The sequence below is a fragment of the Neolamprologus multifasciatus genome, chromosome 19 (genome assembly GCF_963576455.1).
Source record: "Neolamprologus multifasciatus chromosome 19, fNeoMul1.2, whole genome shotgun sequence".
In the NCBI taxonomy this organism is placed as follows: Eukaryota; Metazoa; Chordata; class Actinopteri; order Cichliformes; family Cichlidae; genus Neolamprologus; species Neolamprologus multifasciatus.
The window spans coordinates 19,661,055-19,682,104 of NC_140457.1; the positions used below are offsets into that span (position 1 = coordinate 19,661,055).

At 40.4% G+C, this 21,050-nt stretch overlaps 1 protein-coding gene across 4 annotated transcripts in view; it reads left to right on the top strand.

Moving 5' to 3' along the window:
- The window catches only part of tmem63c (transmembrane protein 63C), a 43,232-nt gene that overhangs the window by 16,862 nt on the left and 5,320 nt on the right, over positions 1 to 21,050 (top strand). For all 4 annotated transcript variants that reach the window (XM_085143812.1, XM_085143814.1, XM_085143813.1 and 1 more), the window contains exons 2-22: positions 941 to 1,166; positions 7,022 to 7,101; positions 8,230 to 8,317; positions 11,210 to 11,247; positions 11,927 to 12,069; positions 12,886 to 12,937; positions 13,041 to 13,149; positions 13,847 to 13,920; positions 14,049 to 14,129; positions 14,208 to 14,328; positions 14,527 to 14,660; positions 14,812 to 14,934; positions 16,506 to 16,659; positions 16,754 to 16,860; positions 17,484 to 17,570; positions 17,683 to 17,748; positions 18,579 to 18,741; positions 18,833 to 18,938; positions 20,127 to 20,294; positions 20,391 to 20,503; positions 20,603 to 20,674. In XM_085143812.1, the coding sequence (XP_084999938.1) occupies positions 957 to 1,166; positions 7,022 to 7,101; positions 8,230 to 8,317; positions 11,210 to 11,247; positions 11,927 to 12,069; positions 12,886 to 12,937; positions 13,041 to 13,149; positions 13,847 to 13,920; positions 14,049 to 14,129; positions 14,208 to 14,328; positions 14,527 to 14,660; positions 14,812 to 14,934; positions 16,506 to 16,659; positions 16,754 to 16,860; positions 17,484 to 17,570; positions 17,683 to 17,748; positions 18,579 to 18,741; positions 18,833 to 18,938; positions 20,127 to 20,294; positions 20,391 to 20,503; positions 20,603 to 20,674 (2,289 nt within the window). In that variant the 5' untranslated portion in view covers positions 941 to 956. The remainder of the gene's footprint in view (positions 1 to 940; positions 1,167 to 7,021; positions 7,102 to 8,229; positions 8,318 to 11,209; positions 11,248 to 11,926; positions 12,070 to 12,885; positions 12,938 to 13,040; positions 13,150 to 13,846; positions 13,921 to 14,048; positions 14,130 to 14,207; positions 14,329 to 14,526; positions 14,661 to 14,811; positions 14,935 to 16,505; positions 16,660 to 16,753; positions 16,861 to 17,483; positions 17,571 to 17,682; positions 17,749 to 18,578; positions 18,742 to 18,832; positions 18,939 to 20,126; positions 20,295 to 20,390; positions 20,504 to 20,602; positions 20,675 to 21,050) is intronic.

A 21,050-nucleotide genomic window follows, 5' to 3' on the forward strand; every position in this document is an offset into this window, starting at 1 on the left:
TCTGTTCGAGCTTGCAGTTGGGTTTGTTCTTAACTCTTGTTGGGCTTGGGCTTGTTTGTATTTTTTCTAAAGAGCATCCGGTAAATCTGTTATCCAGTTTGTCACTTTCATGTAGCATCTCTACTTCCATTTGTCTGATAAAGAAAAGGAGCAAACGGATCAATTGTAGCTAATGGACTGTGATGCTCATTAAACTGATCCTTGCAAATGCAATCATAACTGCACTTAGAGTGTGTGTGGCACTTGTCTGATGAAAGTGAGTCACAGCAGTGAATGAACTTCCAGTTTAACAGATTATTGCTAACTAACAGTGTCATTCTGATTCTTTACAGGCAGAGGCTGGGTATTCAAAAGATGGGTGCAATAACAACAAAGACTAAAGCTGTTTAGAGTGACCCGTGTATTCTTTGAGAGAGGAATTGCCACATTATTTATGAAAAGGTTGGCTCATAAACTGTGAACTAAAACTCCTCATTTAGCTGGATTGGGTGCTACCGCCTAACTTGAAGTATGAAGGTGGTTCTTGTTAGCTAATATTAGCACACTTTAGGTATATAACATTGCTGTGTAAGTGTAGTTTATATACCACCTGTGACTCTTTTAAAGCCTTTCATCTTCAAAAAATGAGGAAACTTATTTGTTAAGCAGATTAAGTTTACATGTAATAAAATGTGCTTTTACAATGGAGTTTTTAGCTAAATGCTAAATATTAACATGTTAAGATAATGCTAAATTAGCATTAGTTTAAAGGTGCTGGTATCAAAATAAAACTGATAAGCAGTAAAGTAATTGTGACTCAGTTACAAATCAGCAATTGTGCCCAAGGCATTTGTGGCACCCAAAAGCATCATTACTCAGAGCTTGAAAAACCAAGCCAAAGAGACATCCGTTGACTATGGCTGACACATTGTAAGTGATGCTCATCTGTATTTCCCATTAGATATGGTCCAGTGCTGATGGCTCAGTCTGAGCTGTTCGTGACGAGAGCTTCCCCTGTGGAGGCGAGGCCCGTGGAGCTAGATGTTCTGGGGTTCCTGCAACGTTTTGGGGATGAAAACAGCACAGCTGAGAGATGCTACCGCTCGCACTCCCACAGCAGCGTCCTCCAGGGTTTGCCATTTGGTGGGGTTCCCACGGTCCTCGTCATCAATGTCGTAATCTGGATGGTAAAGACTCAACCAAACTAACACTCAACATTACTACACAATAATACAGAGCTTCCCCAAGTGTGGGGCCCGCCCCCAAGTGTGGGGCCCGCCCCCTAGGGGGGGCGCAAAGCCATTGCATCGGGGGCGCTGTATGAAAAGGGAAAAAAACAAAAAAACGCTTGGACACTGCTAGCACAGGGCGCCCACACAAACGCAAAGCAGGAGATGAAGCATAGCTGAATATGTTTCCAAACCAACTGCTAACTACTCCTGACATTTTGGAGATGTTAGCTCTTTATACAGTAAAGTTACAGTGGGATACAAATAATATCAGGCTGATCCTGCCACGATTTGTTCCCCCGGTTCAAATCCTGGACAAACAGTACATAAACAACTGTTTATGTATTTGAACCCATTTTGCACAGAGAGGCATTTTTTGAAAAATGTATTGATAGCAATGTTGAATATTATTACAGAGGAAAAAAACAACTACATGTAAAATAATCACACGTGACGCCTCTGCCTTTGTAAATGGAGGGACAGTAACTGCGTGTAAAACCTGCAGATAGTCAGATTAACAGTATTTTGTCTCTATCTGCCATTCTGCAATTTATCTCATGTAAACAATAACGTGGCGCACAGCATGACGTGAAAAAGGCACATACCTTTGACGTTGCGTGATGAACTCTGTATTCCTCGTCCACACGTTAACGCAAAAAAAGGAGCGTTAAAAAATCTTAGTTTTCGTTGATTCGAAACGCCGCTTATGTGTGGACGAAACAGCTGCGTTTTCAAAAATACCCGTGTAGGAGTTAGTAGTTTACTTTCTTACTACTGTAATTTATTACAGATTACTTGTATTTGTTTAATTGTTTGCTAAATGTTTGAGGTGTGAAAGAAACCGCAATGGAGCAAAATATGGGTGTGTGTGGTTGGAGGATGTGTTTGTGCGTGCGCGCGCACCCGGGGGGGGCGGACATTTTTCTTGTAAAACAAAGAGGGGCCCAGCAAAAAAAGTTTGGGAACCACTGCAATAATACAACAAAGTCACAGTAGCATGCAAAAGTCTTGAGCCACCCTTCATGTCATTGCATTTTGTTTCCAAGGAGCCAGACTTTCTCGTCATTTTTATTACGTTGGTCCTGAGTAATAGTTACCTGAGCTTTGTGAAGGTCTCTGGGCTTTTTTGGCTGATTTTTCACTCATTATTAGTCCCATTTTGTACCCAATCATTTTCCAACTCGTGCTTTTTTTTGCTTGTTAAACCACTTAACACTAACCTATGAGTCATTCAAAGCATAGAGAAGGCACCTAACTCAATAGATGAGCCAGTGTTGTGTCTAGATATTACAGATAGCTTAGCAAGGAAGCAATTCTAAATGGTATCTTTAGGCAACAACAGAATTTGTTCCCATTTCTTTATCTGATTTTATGAAAAATGCCAAAGATAATACAGTTTGACAGGCATTAAATCTTATTTTTGCATCAACAGGGTTATTCCCAAAGAGTTATTAGCTGGAAAACCTGACATGAATCAGCGTGCGTCCTTATAAAATCTGATAAAACTGGGCAAGTGGAGGAAAAAAGAACAGGTAGCAGATGAATAGCGTTCACTGACACAGGACCTGAGAGATGCATCTGGCCCTTGAGTTGATCCATCTACTGTTTGCTAAATGGTCTCAGTGAAAGGGTGGCTGTCAAGAAGCCATTCTTATGGAAGGGAAACAGGGAGAAAAGGCTGAAATATGCTAAATTATACAAGAACTAGACTAAAAAATCAGTGATAACAGGCCTGGATTGATGAATCCCAATTTAGTTCAAATCACTGTGAATAGTTAACCTCGTAAGACCCAAACTCTTTCATGGCATGCATTTTAAATTTCTCTTTGCTATTTTCTTTTACCTGATTTTTGTTTCTGATTAAAGTTAGATCCACACATGAGGACATTCACTTTAAATTTCGATAGAACAGTTGCAGTATAATGTCCTCGTAAGTGGATATCAGGCCCTTGTAGAGCAAAATGTAGTATTTTGTTCTAGACAACCCAAAATGTGATGTCCACATATGTGGACACCAGGTCCTAGGAGGTTAAGGTGGCGTTCAGAAGAGAGTTACGACAGTGAATGTTTACAGCCACCTGTAAAATGTAGAGGAGGCTCGGTCATGGATTGAGGGTCTATTTTAGCTGGTGGTGATGGGGACGGATTTATGAACATAGAAAAGTATTGTCAGACAATACGGCAACACCTTCTTTCTTCAGCATGACACTGATCCCAAACACACTGCCAGGGGCCATACTTGGATACGAGAACACACAATGGAAAACTGTCAGTCATGGATTAGCCTCCCCAGAGCCTGGGCATCAACATTACTGAACAGTGTGAGATCATTTTGACAGAGAATGAAACAAAAATATACTTTATTTCCACATATGTTTGCGCAGGTTTCTATAAATACACCTATTTCCAATTTTCATGCAAAGTATAAAGACATTAGGAAATCCCAAGGTTTTTGCACAATACTGTAACTCTGTAGAGTCATGGCAAATTGAGAGATAAACTTATTTCAAGTCCTATGTTGATATTATCTAACGGTTCCATTTTCTCCTATATTGATTAATCTACTCACTATTCCCTTTTTGTCCAGCAGAAAGTAAACAGTGATTTGTCTCACAGCTAATATTGTTCAGAGACTTTTTCTCTGAGCGTGAAAAAAACAGAATATCTTTATATTTGAGAAACTGAAACAGTGGAGTTTTGTATGAAAATAAAAATTAGATTCTTGAAAGTTATTCTTTCCCAAATTATAAATCCTTCAGCTTTGGTTAAAAGCACATAAACATCTTCCAGTTTATAATATTTGTGTCACCTTCCCCTTTTGTATATTTAGAGCCAAAATCCGTAACATCTGCACTAAACTACCTAATCCTACAACTCTGACAAGGTCAGTAACAAGTTGTGGGAATTACTATATCCTGTATAACACTTTGCATTTGGAGTCTTTCGCATAATTATTGTGATCTGTGCATGCACAATCTATAATCCAAATGGAAGTAAAAGCACTGAAAAAATAAAAACCTTAAATCGCTGCAGGACCAGGATAACACCACTACCTTTACTCAATCTACCATAGCTTTTCAAACCTATCCACCGTGTACGGAAGGCAGGAGGTTGACTGCAGGACTCCATAAAAGGTTAACTCAAAAGGCAGCTTCAATGTTGAACTCCTACAAAGATACAAAAGAAATGCAGGACAGGAGAAAAAATCCAAAAACAGATAATCTTCAAGGAGAACATGATACTAGGAAAGACACGGCCATGAGGAAAACTTGACAAAGGGAAACAATAACTACACGGCCAATAATGAGGGCAGAAAAAACAGGTGGGAATTTCAAAAGCAAATAAGTAATAACAAAGCAAGGGAAGTAACACTCAACATATAACATGCATGAGAGGAGAAACTTTCACAATAAAACAGGAAATCTAACTAACACCGAGACAGTCTCTCAACACAAAATTGACGCAGACAAAAAGGTAAACAAACACAGAGACACGACTGACTTCACAAAGGAGACACAACAGGACAAAACCCAGAGAAGAAACTAAGGGAACAGAAAAGGAAACAATGAACCAAAAGTCATCTTTAACTAGCCTAGAGACACAAATAGGGAACCATAACAATAACAGATAACAGAATACAAATAATAAAAATCACAGGGAAACTACCAAAACTCAAAATCCTGGGTCACACATCAGGGACCCGACTCCATTAGTTTTTTTTCTTTTTAAAAAGCTCTTAAACAGAATATAAACCACAGTCTCCCTGGTGACAAACTTGTGATCCAAAGCTTGACTCCCACTTGTTCCGCATGATCATTCAACAAACAAGAAGCATCAGGAGGATATCAAACACTGATTCATGTGTCCTGGAAAAGCTAGAAACACACAGAAAGCTTCATGTTTTTTACTAATTGCATGACATCCCATTGATTATGCAAATTTCGAACCAAAACTCTTACAATTGAATGTAACGTCAAAGAGTTGTGACTTGTTTTGTTACCACCACTCCAACCTCCTTCTGTAGACTTTGTTACTCTTTAAAAATTGAATTTGCACTACAGCTCACTTGTCTGAAATAAACCAAAGGCTGGGGCAAACTGCGCTGTCCTATCAACTAAAGGCTAAATGCCAAAAATAGAACTTTAAAAAAAAAGGAAAACCTTTTCTGTGTGTCTAATATTGCCACAGTGTGTGCGTGAGGGGCCTGAACCAAAAGGTCATCCTGTGCGCGTATCTGCGGCACCAGCAGCATCTTACAGAACAGCAGTAATTGACGCCCAAGGACAGAGACTTTCTGTGAGGGGTTCCTGTGTTCTTAGATGCATGGATTTCTTCAATATCATTCATATATATATATATATATATATATATATATATATATATATATATATATATATATATATATATATATATATATATATATATATATATATGCAGAATCACCATTCAAGTTATTTATTAGGACAGTCAAAATGTGGTGTAGGCGTGAATGTCAGTGATAATGGCTTAAAGCGTTTTTAATTTGTAGTTCTCTTCAGGAAAAGGCTGGAAAAATAAACCCAAACTTTAAACTAAACCAGCGCCTTGCAAAAAAACCCAAAAGCTCAATGCTTTCTGTTTGTCTCCTCATTGTCTGGGTTTTGCATAATTATGTACAAGAACAGAGAGAAATACAAACACATTGTGTACATGTCATAGACGTCAAGTTAAATCTGCACATTTTAACGTCTTTTTTTGCAAAGAATAATACAGCGTGCGCACTGTTTACAAACACAGATGCATTTCTTTTCCTCCCGTGTTCCAGATAATAATAGGCTTCCATTTTCAGCTGTCAGCTAACTCAGTTCCACTGTCAGGCCTCGTCAGGCTTGATCTCTGCGCTGATAGGACTTCTCCATCTGCCACCTCCATGTTTTAATTGGCTCATTTTTATCAATGCCTGGTTGTCAAGCCAACAGCGAGGGTTGAGAGCTGTCTCTTAATGACGAGCATGAGTCAAAGCGTGCTTCCCCCCAGGTGACGGGAGCACGCCTCTGCATCAATTCCATCATCATACAGAATAAATCATCAGTGGGACTTGAGGAGAGCGTGCCCACGCATAAAGACAGAATAAACCGAAACAACTGGGAAGAGCCGGGCCAAAACGAGATAATGGAGAGATTCTTATTGTGCCCTGACTGCTAATGTAAACACAGGCTGTTTATTCATCTACAAGCCCCAGTCAAGTCCTCTTGATTGTCATTGCATGGCTTTAGAGTGAATCATTCGACATTCATGGGCGCTTTCTTCCTATTAGCACAGCTGTCACCCCTTATCCACTAAACCTAATGTCTTTTCAGCTCAAATGAGGTAATAATTTAATTGCTGCAATTAAAATCAAACAGTCATCACCACTTTTACTGCGTTTGTCAACCTTCATCCATCACGGTCCAGTTATGCTCAATGATATTTCATCAGGGAAGCTCAGCACAAATCCACTATTGTACAGGATTGAATAGGGTTTTATTTTGGACCTCATTGTTGTGCTCAGTTTGCTCTCCATTTGTGGAAAATGGGAGGTATTCAGATTGACCGCGCTCATTTTTTTCCTCACTGAACAGCATATGTCTGCGTGTGCTCGCTGATCTATTTCTGGAACACATATCATACAGACAAAAAATGCTTCATTAATGCTGTGGCATTTTGAATCTGTTGTTGTAGACTGCTTTTTTGAGTGATTTTAGACAGAAGCTTAGATTTCTAATCAAGGAGATATTTTACCTAGAGTATAATGAGGACAGAGACTGTGTAAAATTGTTTTTCTGTGTTTGTAGTTTTTACTGCTGATCTTCTCATGTCTGAGGAAAGCTGCTTGGGACTACGGCCGCCTGGCTCTGCTGATGGAGAATGACAGGTAAATCTCTCACTCAGCAACATCAGTTAAACTCTGATAGCTATGGCCACTTTTAACATGTAGTAAGAAGCCTCAGTGGAGAGAGAGACTTGATGCTCTAGCTCCCTCTGCTGCATGTAAGTGGTAATGGAAAATTACAGTGGGCAAACTGCCTTGTTATACTTGAAACACTGATAATACTTTACTGTATTTGTTTTATATTAACAGTGAAAGTAAAATTTCACGGGATGGTCAGAATTTATTCTTCGCTTAATTCTCTATTGAATGGAAACACTGAATTGGACATTTAAGCATGTTATCTATCTTATATCCACACCTATGGTCAATTTAGAACATAAGTGTCAAACTCTGGCCCGCGGGCCAAATTTGGCCCGCAGCCTAATTACATTTGGCCTGCGAAGCCATACCAAATTACTATTAGAGCTTGCCTACTGGTATTGTACAACTAATATATATATTGTTTAGTATTAAGCTTTGCTTGTTCCATATTCACTTTTTCAGCAAAACGTGTTTGAGTCCATAAGAAAAGATTCATTCTTATATCTGGAGGAATAAATATATTTCAATAAATATTAACGTTAGCCCGCGACTTTGTTCCAGTTTTGAATTTTGGCCCACTGTGTATTTGAGTTTGACACCCCTGATGTAGAATAACCAGCTCACTTAACACTGTTAATGTTTTCCATCCAGGTTCACACAACACTGCATGACTCTGCAGCAGTTTTCTTTGTGCTCGCTCCGAATCTCCTCTTCAGGGGAATGTGGGCTCGATTAGTCCTGCCTGACCGACGGTGCCCTCGTAGCACTTGAGGGCAAGCAGCATCTGTTCTCTTTGCCAAGCGGTCGTCTCTCATTGTAATTCAATTACCCCGCTTAATTTGACATCCTGTTGAACTGTCAGTGTTATAGCCCACAGAGACAATCCACAAATTCAACTGCTGCACTTGTTTCACCATGTGAACTGGACCACATGTTATATTATTTTAATGTCTTCTGTGTATGCACAGATTGATCCCAGATGGGTACAGGGACTGCAGCAATTACGGTACATCTTGATGTATTAATAAAGCCATGTCCGGCTACGATCACCAGGATTCTGTTTCTTTGTGTGTATTCTTCCTTATGCAGTCTCACATCCCTGTTTTATGGAGAACCAAGTGAGAAAGAGAAGTCGCCTTCAGAATCCAGTCCCTCTGACTCTGAGACCAAGGACATGGTATGCTCAAATCTTATCTTACATTTTTCAAAGGATACCTCATAATTTATTTCCCATGTTGCAACATTCTTGTTGTTCTTCTGCCTCTGCTTCTTCTTCTTCTGCCTCTGCTTCTTCTTCTGCTTCTGCATTTCAGGTGTGTTTTTATTTCACATCATCAGACTAGTTTAAAGCCACAGCAGACAGTTGTTTTCAGTTTCTGGCAGAAGTTATGACGAACACACCGCATACTCATGTACCAAATAAGAGATGAGCTGTTGAACATAGTGGAAAAACTAGCAGTAAAATATTTTATGTGCTTATTAGGGGTTTGAAGAGTTAGCAGTCAGCAGTCACATGTGATAAATTAAAGCTAGTGAATGTGTAAAACACACTTGCCAAACGTTGGTCAGTTCTTTGGTTATTTCATGCTTCTAAATAAGCAGTTTTTGCTGACTCTGAGCTAGTAAACTGGATTACCGGCCCAGAAAAGAGCAGTGCCTCATCTTTGTTGAAAGAAGCTCCCCTTAATCTTCTGTTCTGACCACGAAGAAGCTTTGCCATGGAATTTTTTCTCTGGACAATCTAGGTCAAAATACATGCAGTCATGTGGTGGGGAAAAAGGAAGATGTGAGCTAACTTCTCAAGAGTGGACATCCTGACAAATTAACCCCAAGGTCAGAGTACAGCAGAGTACATGACAGTACAATTAGACACAAAGCTGAACAAGTCTGTGTCGTTCGGACGGTTTGCCAGGAGAAAGCCTCTCTTCTGTAAAAAGAACGTAAACAGCCTGGCTTAGGTTTGCAAAATTGCATCCGATGAAACCGCAAGACTTTTGGAACAATGTCCTTTGAACAAATAAGACCAAAATGGAGATGTTTGGGAATAATGCACAGTGCCACATTTAGAGAAAAATACAAATGCCTCTTACCAGCTGTCAAACATGGTGGTGGAGGGGTGATGATTTGGGTTTGTTTTGCAACCTCAGGACCTGGGCACCTCGCTGTTATTGACTCAACCATGAACTTCTCTGTATACCAGAGTACTAGAGTCAAATGTCAGGACGTCTGTTTGACAGCTATAGCTTGGCCCAAATTGTGAGAAGACACGTGACAAGACAATGATCCCAAGCACAGCAGCAAATCTGCAAAAGAATGAGTGAAAGAGAAAAGAGTGAAAGTCGTCCACTCGAACTCGAGACCTCAACCCGACTGAAATCCTGTGGTGGGATCTTCAGAGAGCTGCAAATAAAAGAATGCCCACAAACTTCAATAAACTGAAGCAACATTGTAAGAAAAAAAGAGGGCAAAAGTCCATACAGAATGATGTGAAATACTGATGAAGTCATGTTGTTGAACTAAAGCTACTAAATCAAATGGTGTACTAAATTTTTCACTGTGAATTTTATTTCTGCAAAGCACTGGAGACCAGGAAGGGGGATCATAATGGGATAATCAATACAATCAATACAATAGTATCGGAGTACTCTGCATCAGAAACCCCACTAATGCAAAAAGCATTTAAGTATTATCAACAAAGATCTGGATGCTTAACATGAATAAATGTGCTGTGTGACTGTCGTAGAATTAGATACTATATCATCTGAATATTGTCACTCATGCATTAATGTATAAGTAGGCGTTTATTATTAGCAGCAAATCAACTGGTGCTCATTTCGAATGTTTCGTATCCAGCTGCACCGAATGAATGTTTTCACTGTGGATTAATCTGCCAATTATTTTATTTTTGCGAGATGTCATTAGGCACGCTAAACAATTATTGCAAATGTTTTGGTAATTGATTCACTTGACTTACTGGCTAACAGATGAATGAGTTCAGATGTGCTTGTATAAATTGTTGGGCAGCTGAATTCATAACAAAACATTAACATTTTAAGCTTTTTATGTGTTTGCGTGCAAAAATCATGATTTAGTATCTAGTAACTAAAAGAGTCGGATAACTGTAGCAGGAAAAAAGTCATTGAAGTGACATATAGCGGAGAAGAATCAAAAGAAGCTAAAATTTGTACTTAAGCACAGAAAGCTGCTTGACTAAATGCACTTAGTTCTAGTTCACAACTGCACTGAAAAGCTGCAGCTGACCCTTTCCACGTGTCTCTCTCTTGGTCAGTGACCCATGTTCAGCTTTATGTTTGTGGCGTACATGTGTATTCTCATGCATTTGCCGGCAAAACACATCCAAACAAAAACATCAGTCTGCTCACCGAAGGGCTCTACAGTGCCACTAGTGGTTAAAAACACCACAGCATATTTTTATGCACTATAATAGTGTAATTAGGGCAAAGAGGCACAGTGTTTGAGGAGGAAAAGGGAAGATTCCAGTCATCGTTACACTGCAAATTATGAAGGAGAGGGCCTCATTTTAAAGAAACACTATCATTACCAATAACATTGATGTTAGACAGTCTGCCAGTCTTCCTGATTATGTTCTTGTGTATTTACACTAATTATACCAAGGTGTCACAGTTAATTTCCCAGTGATATACTGATGTCTAAAAAAGCTCCATCCTGAGCTTCTACAATAAGTCGTCAAGTCGTCTAAGATGGCACCAAGTCAACAGTTGTAAGAGGAAAGTTTGGATCATTACTCAGCGGCTCCGTCTCTGACTCCATGGCACCTGAGTGATAGACTGAGGTCATTCCCTGCATGTTTATAGCAGTGTAAGTCAAAGTGTCAGACTGGAGTCATCGTGCTGTGCCTGCACACAGCTGAGACTGCAGTAAACTGATTACAGCTCCAGACCTATTAAATCTCCATCTCTGTGTCATTTTGCAGACCGTGTTACTATTCAAATGGAGGTTGAGTACAAGTCACCAGATATAACTGCCGAGACGTGTAATATATCTTCAATAACCAGTTCATTGGCTGTTTTATGATTCTTTTTTTCAGGGCTTCTGCTCATGGCTGTCATCTCTTTACCATATGAAGTAAGTAAACCTAAAGCAGCTGCTCCTATAATTGTTTCATCCTCCTCTCATCTTGGCTTCCAACCCTTCGCCGGCCTGTTGTCTTCAAAGCTGATGTCACCATTGAAAGTAAAAGTCTGGTCTTATATCTCACTTAGCAAAGAAAAAACAAAAGAGTCTAGGCTCATGCGACCGCTGGTGCCACGGTTTCCTGTTGAATATTTGCACTTGCTCGGGTCTCGACTCCACACAACAGATTTAGAGCTGTAAAAAAGCAATTTCCGTGGTATCCATGGTTTCCATAGTATTATGGTGGAGTTTGGGTACTTCTGTTTTTAGCTCTCCTCTGCCAGTGGCTCACCCTGGGATCCCAGGCGAAGTGCAAACCCACCCTGTGAGTTCTCGATGTGTGGGCTACCATGAGACCAACGTGCACTTCTTTTCTTCTTCTTTTTTTCTATTTTATGACACTGGGTTTCCTGAACCTCCCTGATCTGGTAACCACAGATTCTGACACCAAAGTAGTGGTGCCACAGTTTTTTACTCAGGATGAGGTAGAAGCTGTAAGGGTCATTTTTATCCAGGTTCGGCCTGTATGGAGCCACTGCCACATCACGAAAAATGCGCATGTTTATCACGCTGCGTGGAAAAACTCGGCATTTGCAGATTCTGAGATTGCATCTTCTTTGTTCTGTTGCAGGGATGAGGAGATCCGAAGTAAATGTGGCATTGATGCCGTGACATATTTGTCCTTCCAGCGCCACATCATCCTGCTCATGACAGTGGTTACCCTGCTGTCCTTGGCTGTAATCCTGCCGGTCAACATTTCCGGGAACCTCCTGGGTATTTTGGTCTTGAAGTGATGGTCTAGCTAGCTCACTGAAAAGTCAAGGGATATCCTTAACCTCCGATAACAACACACCGGACTCTTCATAAAAAGAGAAGTTCGGTTAAATGCACATAAACTTTATCTTTTAACAATTCATGGTACAGCTGAGTTTAAAACAACCCGATCTCTTTCAAAACTTGGAACAAGTCAAAAGGTCAATGAAACCAAAATAAACACTGATTACATGCACAAAGGCTGCACTTCATCTAAAGGGAGTCACTGGCACACCAGTGGCAAGTCATCAAGCACTTGCCCAAGTCTGATTATAGAAATAGAAAGTGCTTAATTTCCTCTTAACATACACATGTAGGTGCCAGGGGTGGGACGACACACTAAACAGGCTGCTAAATAGCAACAGAAATGCCTTTTTGGCAGTTGTGTGCTTATTTTGTAGGAAGTGTTGAGAAAGCCTTTCCACTACAGGATGAAGTCTATGAGGAGTGGGGCTGTCCACAGTAATGTTTTTATTACTGCTGGTTGTCATCATATGGACCAGTGTGTCACCATCATTAAATAAAATGGCCAACGCCCATAGGCAGGCTGCCATGGTGACGGCAAACAAAGGGTTCCCAAGTTAAAACAGCGCAGTTAGGCATGTTTGAACTTGAACTTCATTGAGATGGCTGATATTTCATTTGACTGGATGGAAAACATTTTAGTATTGCTTCATTTCTTGGCCTCTCTCAGACAAAAGAGGGGAGGGGCTTCCTTTTAAGTCATTACAGAAATTAAAACGTCTCGCTCTGTGTCACGTTTTATTATCTCTACAGGAGACAGTCCCGAAAACTTTGGAAGAACAACCCTGGCGAATGTTAGTGCAAAGTAAGTCCAGCAATGCAGGCATGACATCAGATTTCATGAAGCATCCCAGAGCCGCGAGCAAACCTGGGCAAATCTGTAATTGCTCTGTTTATGTTCCTTGAAGGGACAGCTTTCTGTGGCTGCACAGCGTCTTGGCTCTGGTTTACTTCATTATCACGTTGCTGTGTATGGCTCACCATTCGCTGCAGCTGGAATACAGAGAAGATGAGAAGGTCTGTCATCATTCAGTCACACTTTATACCATCAAGGTCCATCCAGCAAAAGATAAAGTCAAATTATTGAGATTTTAACCAAAAGGTCTTTTTTATTGTTTCAAAAATCAAATACAAGGAAAAAATAACACAGCAAAAATATTTGAAAACAAAATTAAATGTAAAGACCGACGTCCTCTGGATTTCTGGCTTCTCCCTAGGTGCTGCATTCGTCTGTGAAATGCAGAGAATAGAGCATTCCATTGGTGATCAATAATGATATCATTGTTTTTATTATCCTAGACTACAAAGATCCTTAAAAGGATTTTGCAAACCGCCAACTATTCACCCACTTAGTTTGGCATGTTAGCATGCCTGCGTTCTCTGATTAGTGCAGTTAGGACTGATGGGTTTGTCATTACTATTGACATTTCATCAGAAACTAAAGAAATGGAAAAAGGAATAAGTACTCTTGTATTAAAAGAAACTGATTTATGGATCATCCTGAGAAGTTTTAAGTCAAATTCCTATGGCGGTCCATCTAAAAGTTAATGAAACTTTTCCTTCCTTAACATGTAAACCTTAACAATAAAACTGCGATTGATCTCTGTGGATCAGAGAAGTTTACCACTATATAGGCAACAACCTGGCATTGGCTTCCCTAGAGCCGTTAAAAGAAAATATAACGGATTTATTTATATTGTGTTATTTATTACAGGTGGCTCGGACACTGATGATTACCTCCGTACCCAAGGAGATCTCTGACCCAGGACTCATCACCAAACATTTCCAGTACACGTGTTTTCTTCTCTATTAAATAATCTTCCTGTGTTTGATTGGAGAGCTGTCTATCATTTTATTCATGCACATCCACACTTAGAAAATTCCTTATAATGAACATCTTTTCTTGTTTTCACCAGTGAGGCCTACCCAAGCTGCACTGTCACCGACATCCGGTTCTGCTTTGACGTCCACAAGCTAATGAGGCTGGACTTGGAGAGGTACGGCGGCTTTTACGGACTGGAGCATCACAGTTTTTGATCATATGGCTCTTGTCTGAGGACACTGTCATTTTTCAGGCGCAAGGCAATGAAAGGCAGGCTGTATTTTGCCACAAAGGCCCAGAAGGAGGGAAAAATCATGATCAAGACTCATCCGTGTGCTCAGATCTTCTGCTGTGACATATGCGGCTTTGAAAAGGTAAGATTTGCACATATCCTTCTGTGTACAGTTGCAACTTAATTGCACTGCATGGGAAGAGAATCACCACTGGATGGCACTGCGATGCAAAAATAGGTAAACGCAAGCAGCAATGTGATATTTTTGCAAGTGTAAATCTGAGAGTGAGAGTAAAAGATGAAGTGAGCAACATATCCTTTAACTCTTTTTTTTCTGCAGGTGGATGCAGAGCAATACTACAGTGAATTAGAAGAGAAGCGGACAGATGAGTTTAATGCTGAGAAGAACCGCATCACCATGAAGAGGTTGGGCATCGCCTTTGTGACCTTTCGCGATGAGCGGATGACTGCTGTGTGAGTAAACAGGAGCGTGACACCGAGGTCTGTGTTTGATAGGTTCTCTCATCATACAGATGCAGTCACGGCAGAGGGTGACCACATAATTCATGGTAGCGTTGCTGAGTAGTGATGCAATGCCTTTTGAACATCTTGTCTTGGTTTCCAGGATTGTGAAGGACTACGGTCGCGTGAACTGTCGTCGCAGGCCCCAGCAGTCCAGCATCAGCACCGTGGTGCAGTCGCACAAATGGGACGTCAGCTACGCACCTGCTCCAAGTGATATTATATGGTGAGAACTGTCACGTTTGTTTGTGCCCTAATGTCTTTTAAAAGCTCAAGCTACTCTTGGATTTTCTCCTGATTGTCTTTGAAGTCTCAATTTTGCAAATTGACAGCTGTGTACTTTTTCCATCTGAAAATGAGCAAGTCATTCTGATCTCTTCATATCGCCATGGTGACCTATCCCAGCACACACGCTGGGTACACCCTGGGCAGACACCCATTCACACCTACACCTTGAGAATCTAACCTGCTTGTCTACTGACTGTGGTAGGAAGCTGGAGCGGCCAAAGGAAATCACACAGAAACACATTTTCAGCCCAATATCCAATTTTACATGACTTGTGCATCATTTAGACACATTTCCCTGTAATTATGCCGACATATTTGGTATCTCTGGAAACCTGTGGATCAAGAGTAGACTTCAGATGAACATTCTGTGGGTTTTAGTCATGCTTGTCTGTGCAGCTGTAGCTTGTGAAGTTGGACCTAAAGGGTCCAATTTAGAGCTGAGGTATGCATCATGCAAATGTTGCTTATTGAGACTATTTGATCCCAGTGTTGCTTTTGATACTTTTGATCACCGTAATTTTGGTTTTAGAGGCTCGGGCAGTTGGTGGAACAGCTTTGATGTGGTTCTTCTCATAACTCTCAGGCAGACCTTTGTTGCTTAGTGGTTGTAATAACTCTGTATAGCTGTATTTCTGTCTTGTGGTGTTCCCCAAGTTTCTGTTGCGGGCCCCATACCAGTTGGAATGTGAGGGCCTTGGATCAGGCCTTGATAGCTGTTTCCACACAAGGCTCAAGGCAAAAGGACTCTATGCTTCTTTGGCTGTGGACCCCACTGGACTCGACTAGACTCTGAAAGAATCATTAGTTTAAATTTGCTTTTGTTCATTTGTTTTATTTCTTTTATTTTTTAATCCTCCTGGTTTTATCTGACTGTCAGTGTTTAAATTCTCCTGTTGTGTTTGCTTTTTAGTTATCCACCATCTCTTGAAAGGCACTATGTAAATAACACAAAATGTGGATGTTTCAGCGATCGGTGCCTGCATTAGCATTGCTATTCCTGCTTCTTTTTCATAAATTTCAACTTCAAAGACATTTAAGATTATCGGTATGTTGTTTGCTGTAAGTAGCAGATCTCAAACACCGTCTAAAGCTTAATCAGCATCCACGATTGGATTAGCTGCAATGCATGTTTCTTATCTCAGAAAGCAAATGCAGAGATTATGTAACAAGTGAGTGCTGCATATGTATGGGGATTAACCAAAGGAGGCTCACAGTTTGAGCTTCATCTCTGACTGACTGCAGTGTGTTTGTGTCTACGCATGAACTTGTATTTTCTGTGGCAGTCGCAGGCTGAGAGGTCGAGCAGGGACTGGGAGCTGAAGTGAGCTGGTTTAAACTTGCTCTTCTACCCAGTACGCTGGACCGCTCTTAGAAGAGGCCACTCATCCGGCTATTTCAGGCATATGTCAAAACATAAAGTACATGTACATCAGAGAAGGGTAATATGTTAACTGTGTTCATCTTGCTGGATGATTGGTAACTGAGGCTCGTCATTTTTCCCATCGATAGGGAAAACCTGTCAGTGTGTGGATCTCGGTGGTGGCTCCGCTGCGTCCTCCTCAACATCCTCCTCTTCCTGCTGCTCTTCTTCTTCACCACTCCTGCCATCATCGTCAACACCATGGACAAGTTCAACGTCACAAGGCCCGTGGAGAGTCTGAGGGTTAGAGTTTCAGAGCAGTTTAAACTTACTGACGTCTGTGCTCCATTGTGAACCTCCTCACTTTCATCAATCGCCATTTTGCTCTCCAATGCAGAGCCCAGTCGTTACCGAGTTCTTCCCAACCCTTCTGCTGTGGGCGTTTTCAGTGCTCCTGCCCTTTGTTGTCTACTACTCCGCCTTCTTTGAGTCCCACTGGACCAGGTACAGGGTAGTCATCAACTACCGCTCTCCTCAGCCATCTGAAATAGAAATGTGGATATTTTGCTTCGTTTACTTGCAGCGGTTTTTCTTCCTCTCAACTATCAGCGTTCCTCTTTTTTTTTCCATCGAATTTATTTCTTTTTCACCCTCTTGCTCTTTTTACTCTCTCCCCTCTCTCCCTCCTTCTCTCTGCCACTCTCCCTGCACTGTTATTCTGGGCAGGTTGTCATAGAGATCTCCGTGCGAGGATAATGATATGAACAGTAGTCACCGTGCGCCGTTTCCTCTATGTGCGGTGACTAGCAGGAGGAAGAACAAGTGTGCATAAGAACAACCTATAAGCACCCTTTCTTTACATAACCACCCCCACAAACGTGTTGTGCAGGCGTGATGTGTGAAGGACCGAATGCAAATCAACTGTTTACTGTAGTGAAAAATGTAGTTTGTGCTAATGGGTACAAAGAGTCAACTGTTTTTTCCATTTTGGGCTTTTAATTCATGAATTTATTATGTTGTTTTTTTCTTTTTGTGTTTTTTTGTGTGTGTGTGTGTGTGTTTTTTAGATATATGTTGCAAAATATGTATCGCATGTTCTCATCTTATTGGATCATTTCATGTCTCAGATCTGGTGAGAATCAAGTGACGATGCACAAGTGTTTTTTCTTGCTGGTCTTCATGGTCATCATCCTGCCTTCACTTGGTCTGTCCAGGTACATCTACAGTGATTTCCCTTTTTGATCTACTTCTTTTGAATTATTCCTGGGTTTTTGTGGGGGGTTTTTGTAATGTTTATGCACTTTTTCTATTTTATTTCTGCTCTAGCCTTGACCTCTTGTTCACCTGGCTCTTTGATGTCAACTTCCTGGAAGAGAAGGATTTAAAATTTCAGTAAGATCAATAAAATGTAATCAAATGTAATGACACATTATTTCCACTCCACGATTATCTTCTTGTGCAGCTACACACTGCTGTCTGCTCAGGTGCTATTTTTTTAGATCACTCAGTGGAAGTAAATAAATAAATAATAACAGAATGAAATGATTTACAATTTTCACAAACCCATATTTTACTCACAATAGAACATAAAAAAAATGTTTAACCTGAGAAAATGTACCATGTTAAGAAAAATATTAATTCATTTGAATTTGATGGCGGCAACGTATGTCAAAAGATTTTCTTACACCTTCTTCTTTTACTGACTTGTTGCCATTGGCTTAATTAGTTGCAAAGCATTTTTCCAGCCGTTTCTTTTTAGTAGTTTTGAGATGTGTTGCTGGCATCAAATTCAAAATGAGCTAATATTTTTTTCAAGATGGGACGTTTTCCCAGTTTAAACATTTCAATATGATTTTTTCTATTGTGAATAAATTATGGCTTTAGGAGATTTGTAAATCATTGCATTCTGGTTTTTACTGGGGTTGCAGGTAAAAAAGTGATAAGTTGATATTTGCTGCAGTAATAGTTTGCAGTCCTTTGTCCAACTGTAGGACATTAGTGTTGATAATGGGGCTTTCAGCTTCATCAGTGTCCCTTCACTTGGGAGCGAGCTAAAAACTGGAAAGCACCCCACAGATGCACAAGAAGATGACTTTGAGCCAAAGTGAAATCTGATATTTTTTAATAATTATTATTTTTTTGTTATTTGGAAATTATTTGGTTAAAACTGAGTCTCAGAAAGAATCTCCAGCAGCCCACTTCTTGTCTGTGTCTTAATGCAGGTGTGTGTTTCTTCCTGACAACGGCGCATTTTTTGTAAACTACGTAATTACATCCAGTTTGATTGGCACGGCTATGGAATTGCTACGTATCCCTGCACTGACGGTGTACACACTGCGCCTCTGCTTTGCAAAATCCCAAGCTGAGCGGATTCATGTCAAACGGGTAAGCAGAGCCTTGGTGCTTATCTTGGCATCTTAACACGCTGTTTGGTTTAAACTTTAAGAAGCCAGCTGTGTTTATTTTGTCTCTGCAGAGTCAAGCTTATGAGTTCCAGTTTGGCCTTGAGTACGCCTGGACCATGTGTATCTTTGCTGTCAGCATGACCTACAGCATCACGTGTCCCATCATTACACCCTTTGGTGAGCAGCACACAACTACGCTCTTGTAAAAGCATCTACCTCTTCTTCTCACCCTCTCTTCTCAGCCATCTGCATCCCAACACGTCCCGTCTCAGTCGTGTTTGTGTAAGGCTGTGTCTCCTCGTACTGTAACCTCACTCTCCTCTGCTGCCTGCCAGTCCGATGCAGACTGTGTGAATTTGCTGCTGTAGTCCCAGACACTCAGACACAGCGAGCTGTGAGCCAGACGCCCACTCTGCTCCTGTCTCTGCCCGGCGCTCACCGAGCTTCTATTTACTTCTGCAATCTAATCGTCAGTCAAAAACAGGCCACCTTTAATGCACCAAACTCTGTGTCTGCTTGCATTTCACCTGCTTTTTTCTTCTTTTTTTTTTAGATTTCAGTTTTCCTTTGATAAAGATAATTTAAAGGCAAAAAACGTAAAATTAGCTTCCAATTGATCAAAAACAGGGACTAGAACAGGGTGTAAAAAATAAGGCCCGGGGGCAAGAACCTGTTTGGCAAAAACAAAAATCTGACTCACCAAAAGGCTTTGGAAAAATTTGAATGAATGCATAAATTTTTACCTTCTAACTTTAAAACTATAAAATAAATAAGAATAATTTTCTGTGAATTAACAAAAATTTTGTTTTCCTGTAAATTTGTACATTTAACATGTAGAAAAAAACAAGACACACTGTTGAAGTTGCATTTCTTTTCTTCTATTAAAGGATATCCCAGGGATTAGATGTTTAGTTAAATATCTGTCACTGGTCTGGTCTGAGTTCAAAGTTTTATGATGTAAATGAGTTTGAGGTCATATTTATTCCGTATTAGTATCTTTTCATTTCCTCTCTTAAATACATAATTTAATTTAAAATCCTAGTCCTGACATACAAAGTCTTGAGTGCTCACATCCCATTACATCTGTCAGACCTTTTAGTATCATAAAATACAACAAATCACTTACTGCAGGTTTATTTGTTTTTCTTAGAGTTTCCAAAAGTAGAATGGGAGCCCGAGCCTTGAGCTATTAAATCCCATCAAGTCCCGTTTTGGACTCAGGAAACAAACACTCTGCTTTTTGTACATCACAATCCTCATTAGATTTATCAAACCCTGTGTATGATGTTGACGTCGATCAGATAATCTCTTTCATGTTGCAGACACTCATCATCAGTGCATTTTTGTTTAACTTTTTTCTTCCAGGTCTGCTGTATGCGATCCTGAAGCACATGGTCGATCGATACAACATCTACTATGCTTATGTTCCCACCAAACTCAACCAGCGAATCCACAGAGCAGCCATTAGCCAGGTCATTGTAGCTCCCATTCTCTGCATGTTCTGGTTGCTCTTCTTCTCCGTGCTCCGATTAGGTAAATATCCCTGCCATAAAAATTCATAAAGATCGGTGGATTGTCAGGATACTGTAATATTTTAATTTTTCATGTTTTTCCCCTTCACTGTCACAGGTCCAATGCATCCGATCACCCTCTTCACTTTAGTGTCCCACATCTTCTGCATTGTCTGTTACCTCTGTCGCTTGTGCCTTAGGAAGCAACCAGACAAGTCAACAAGCTACCAGGTCAGCGCCACCAAGTGTCACAGAGACAAAATCAGCTGAAGATGACTTATACTGAATTTGAACTAATATTTTTCCCATGCATTGTCTCTTTTGTTTCAGATGTCTGATCAGCCAGATGGGACGCTCACTGATGCAGACAGGAGTACCGTAACATCCACCACCGCCTCCAGTGTACAGTACCATTTCTTTCTCTGTTGGCCAATACACAACCAAAGCATATTATTGGAGAGAGACCTAAATGTGACAGAGAAGGCTTACGTTATTTAAGTTAATATATCAGTGGATTGTGTGCTGGATGAGATTTCCACTGAATGAGATTTAATTGTTGAGTTTTCCATGAGACCTGAGAGCCATATGCTCTTAAGGTTGTGAATGAATCAACCTCAGAAGACAAGCACTTCCATATAAAATCAAACATATCACTAAAAAGTTCCATCATGACTTTATAACAACATAGTTTTTCTCATTTTCTCTTAATTGGGACATAACAAAAACTCAACCAATATCATATCCATGACATGGGAAGAGTAACAAGCTCAGGATGTTT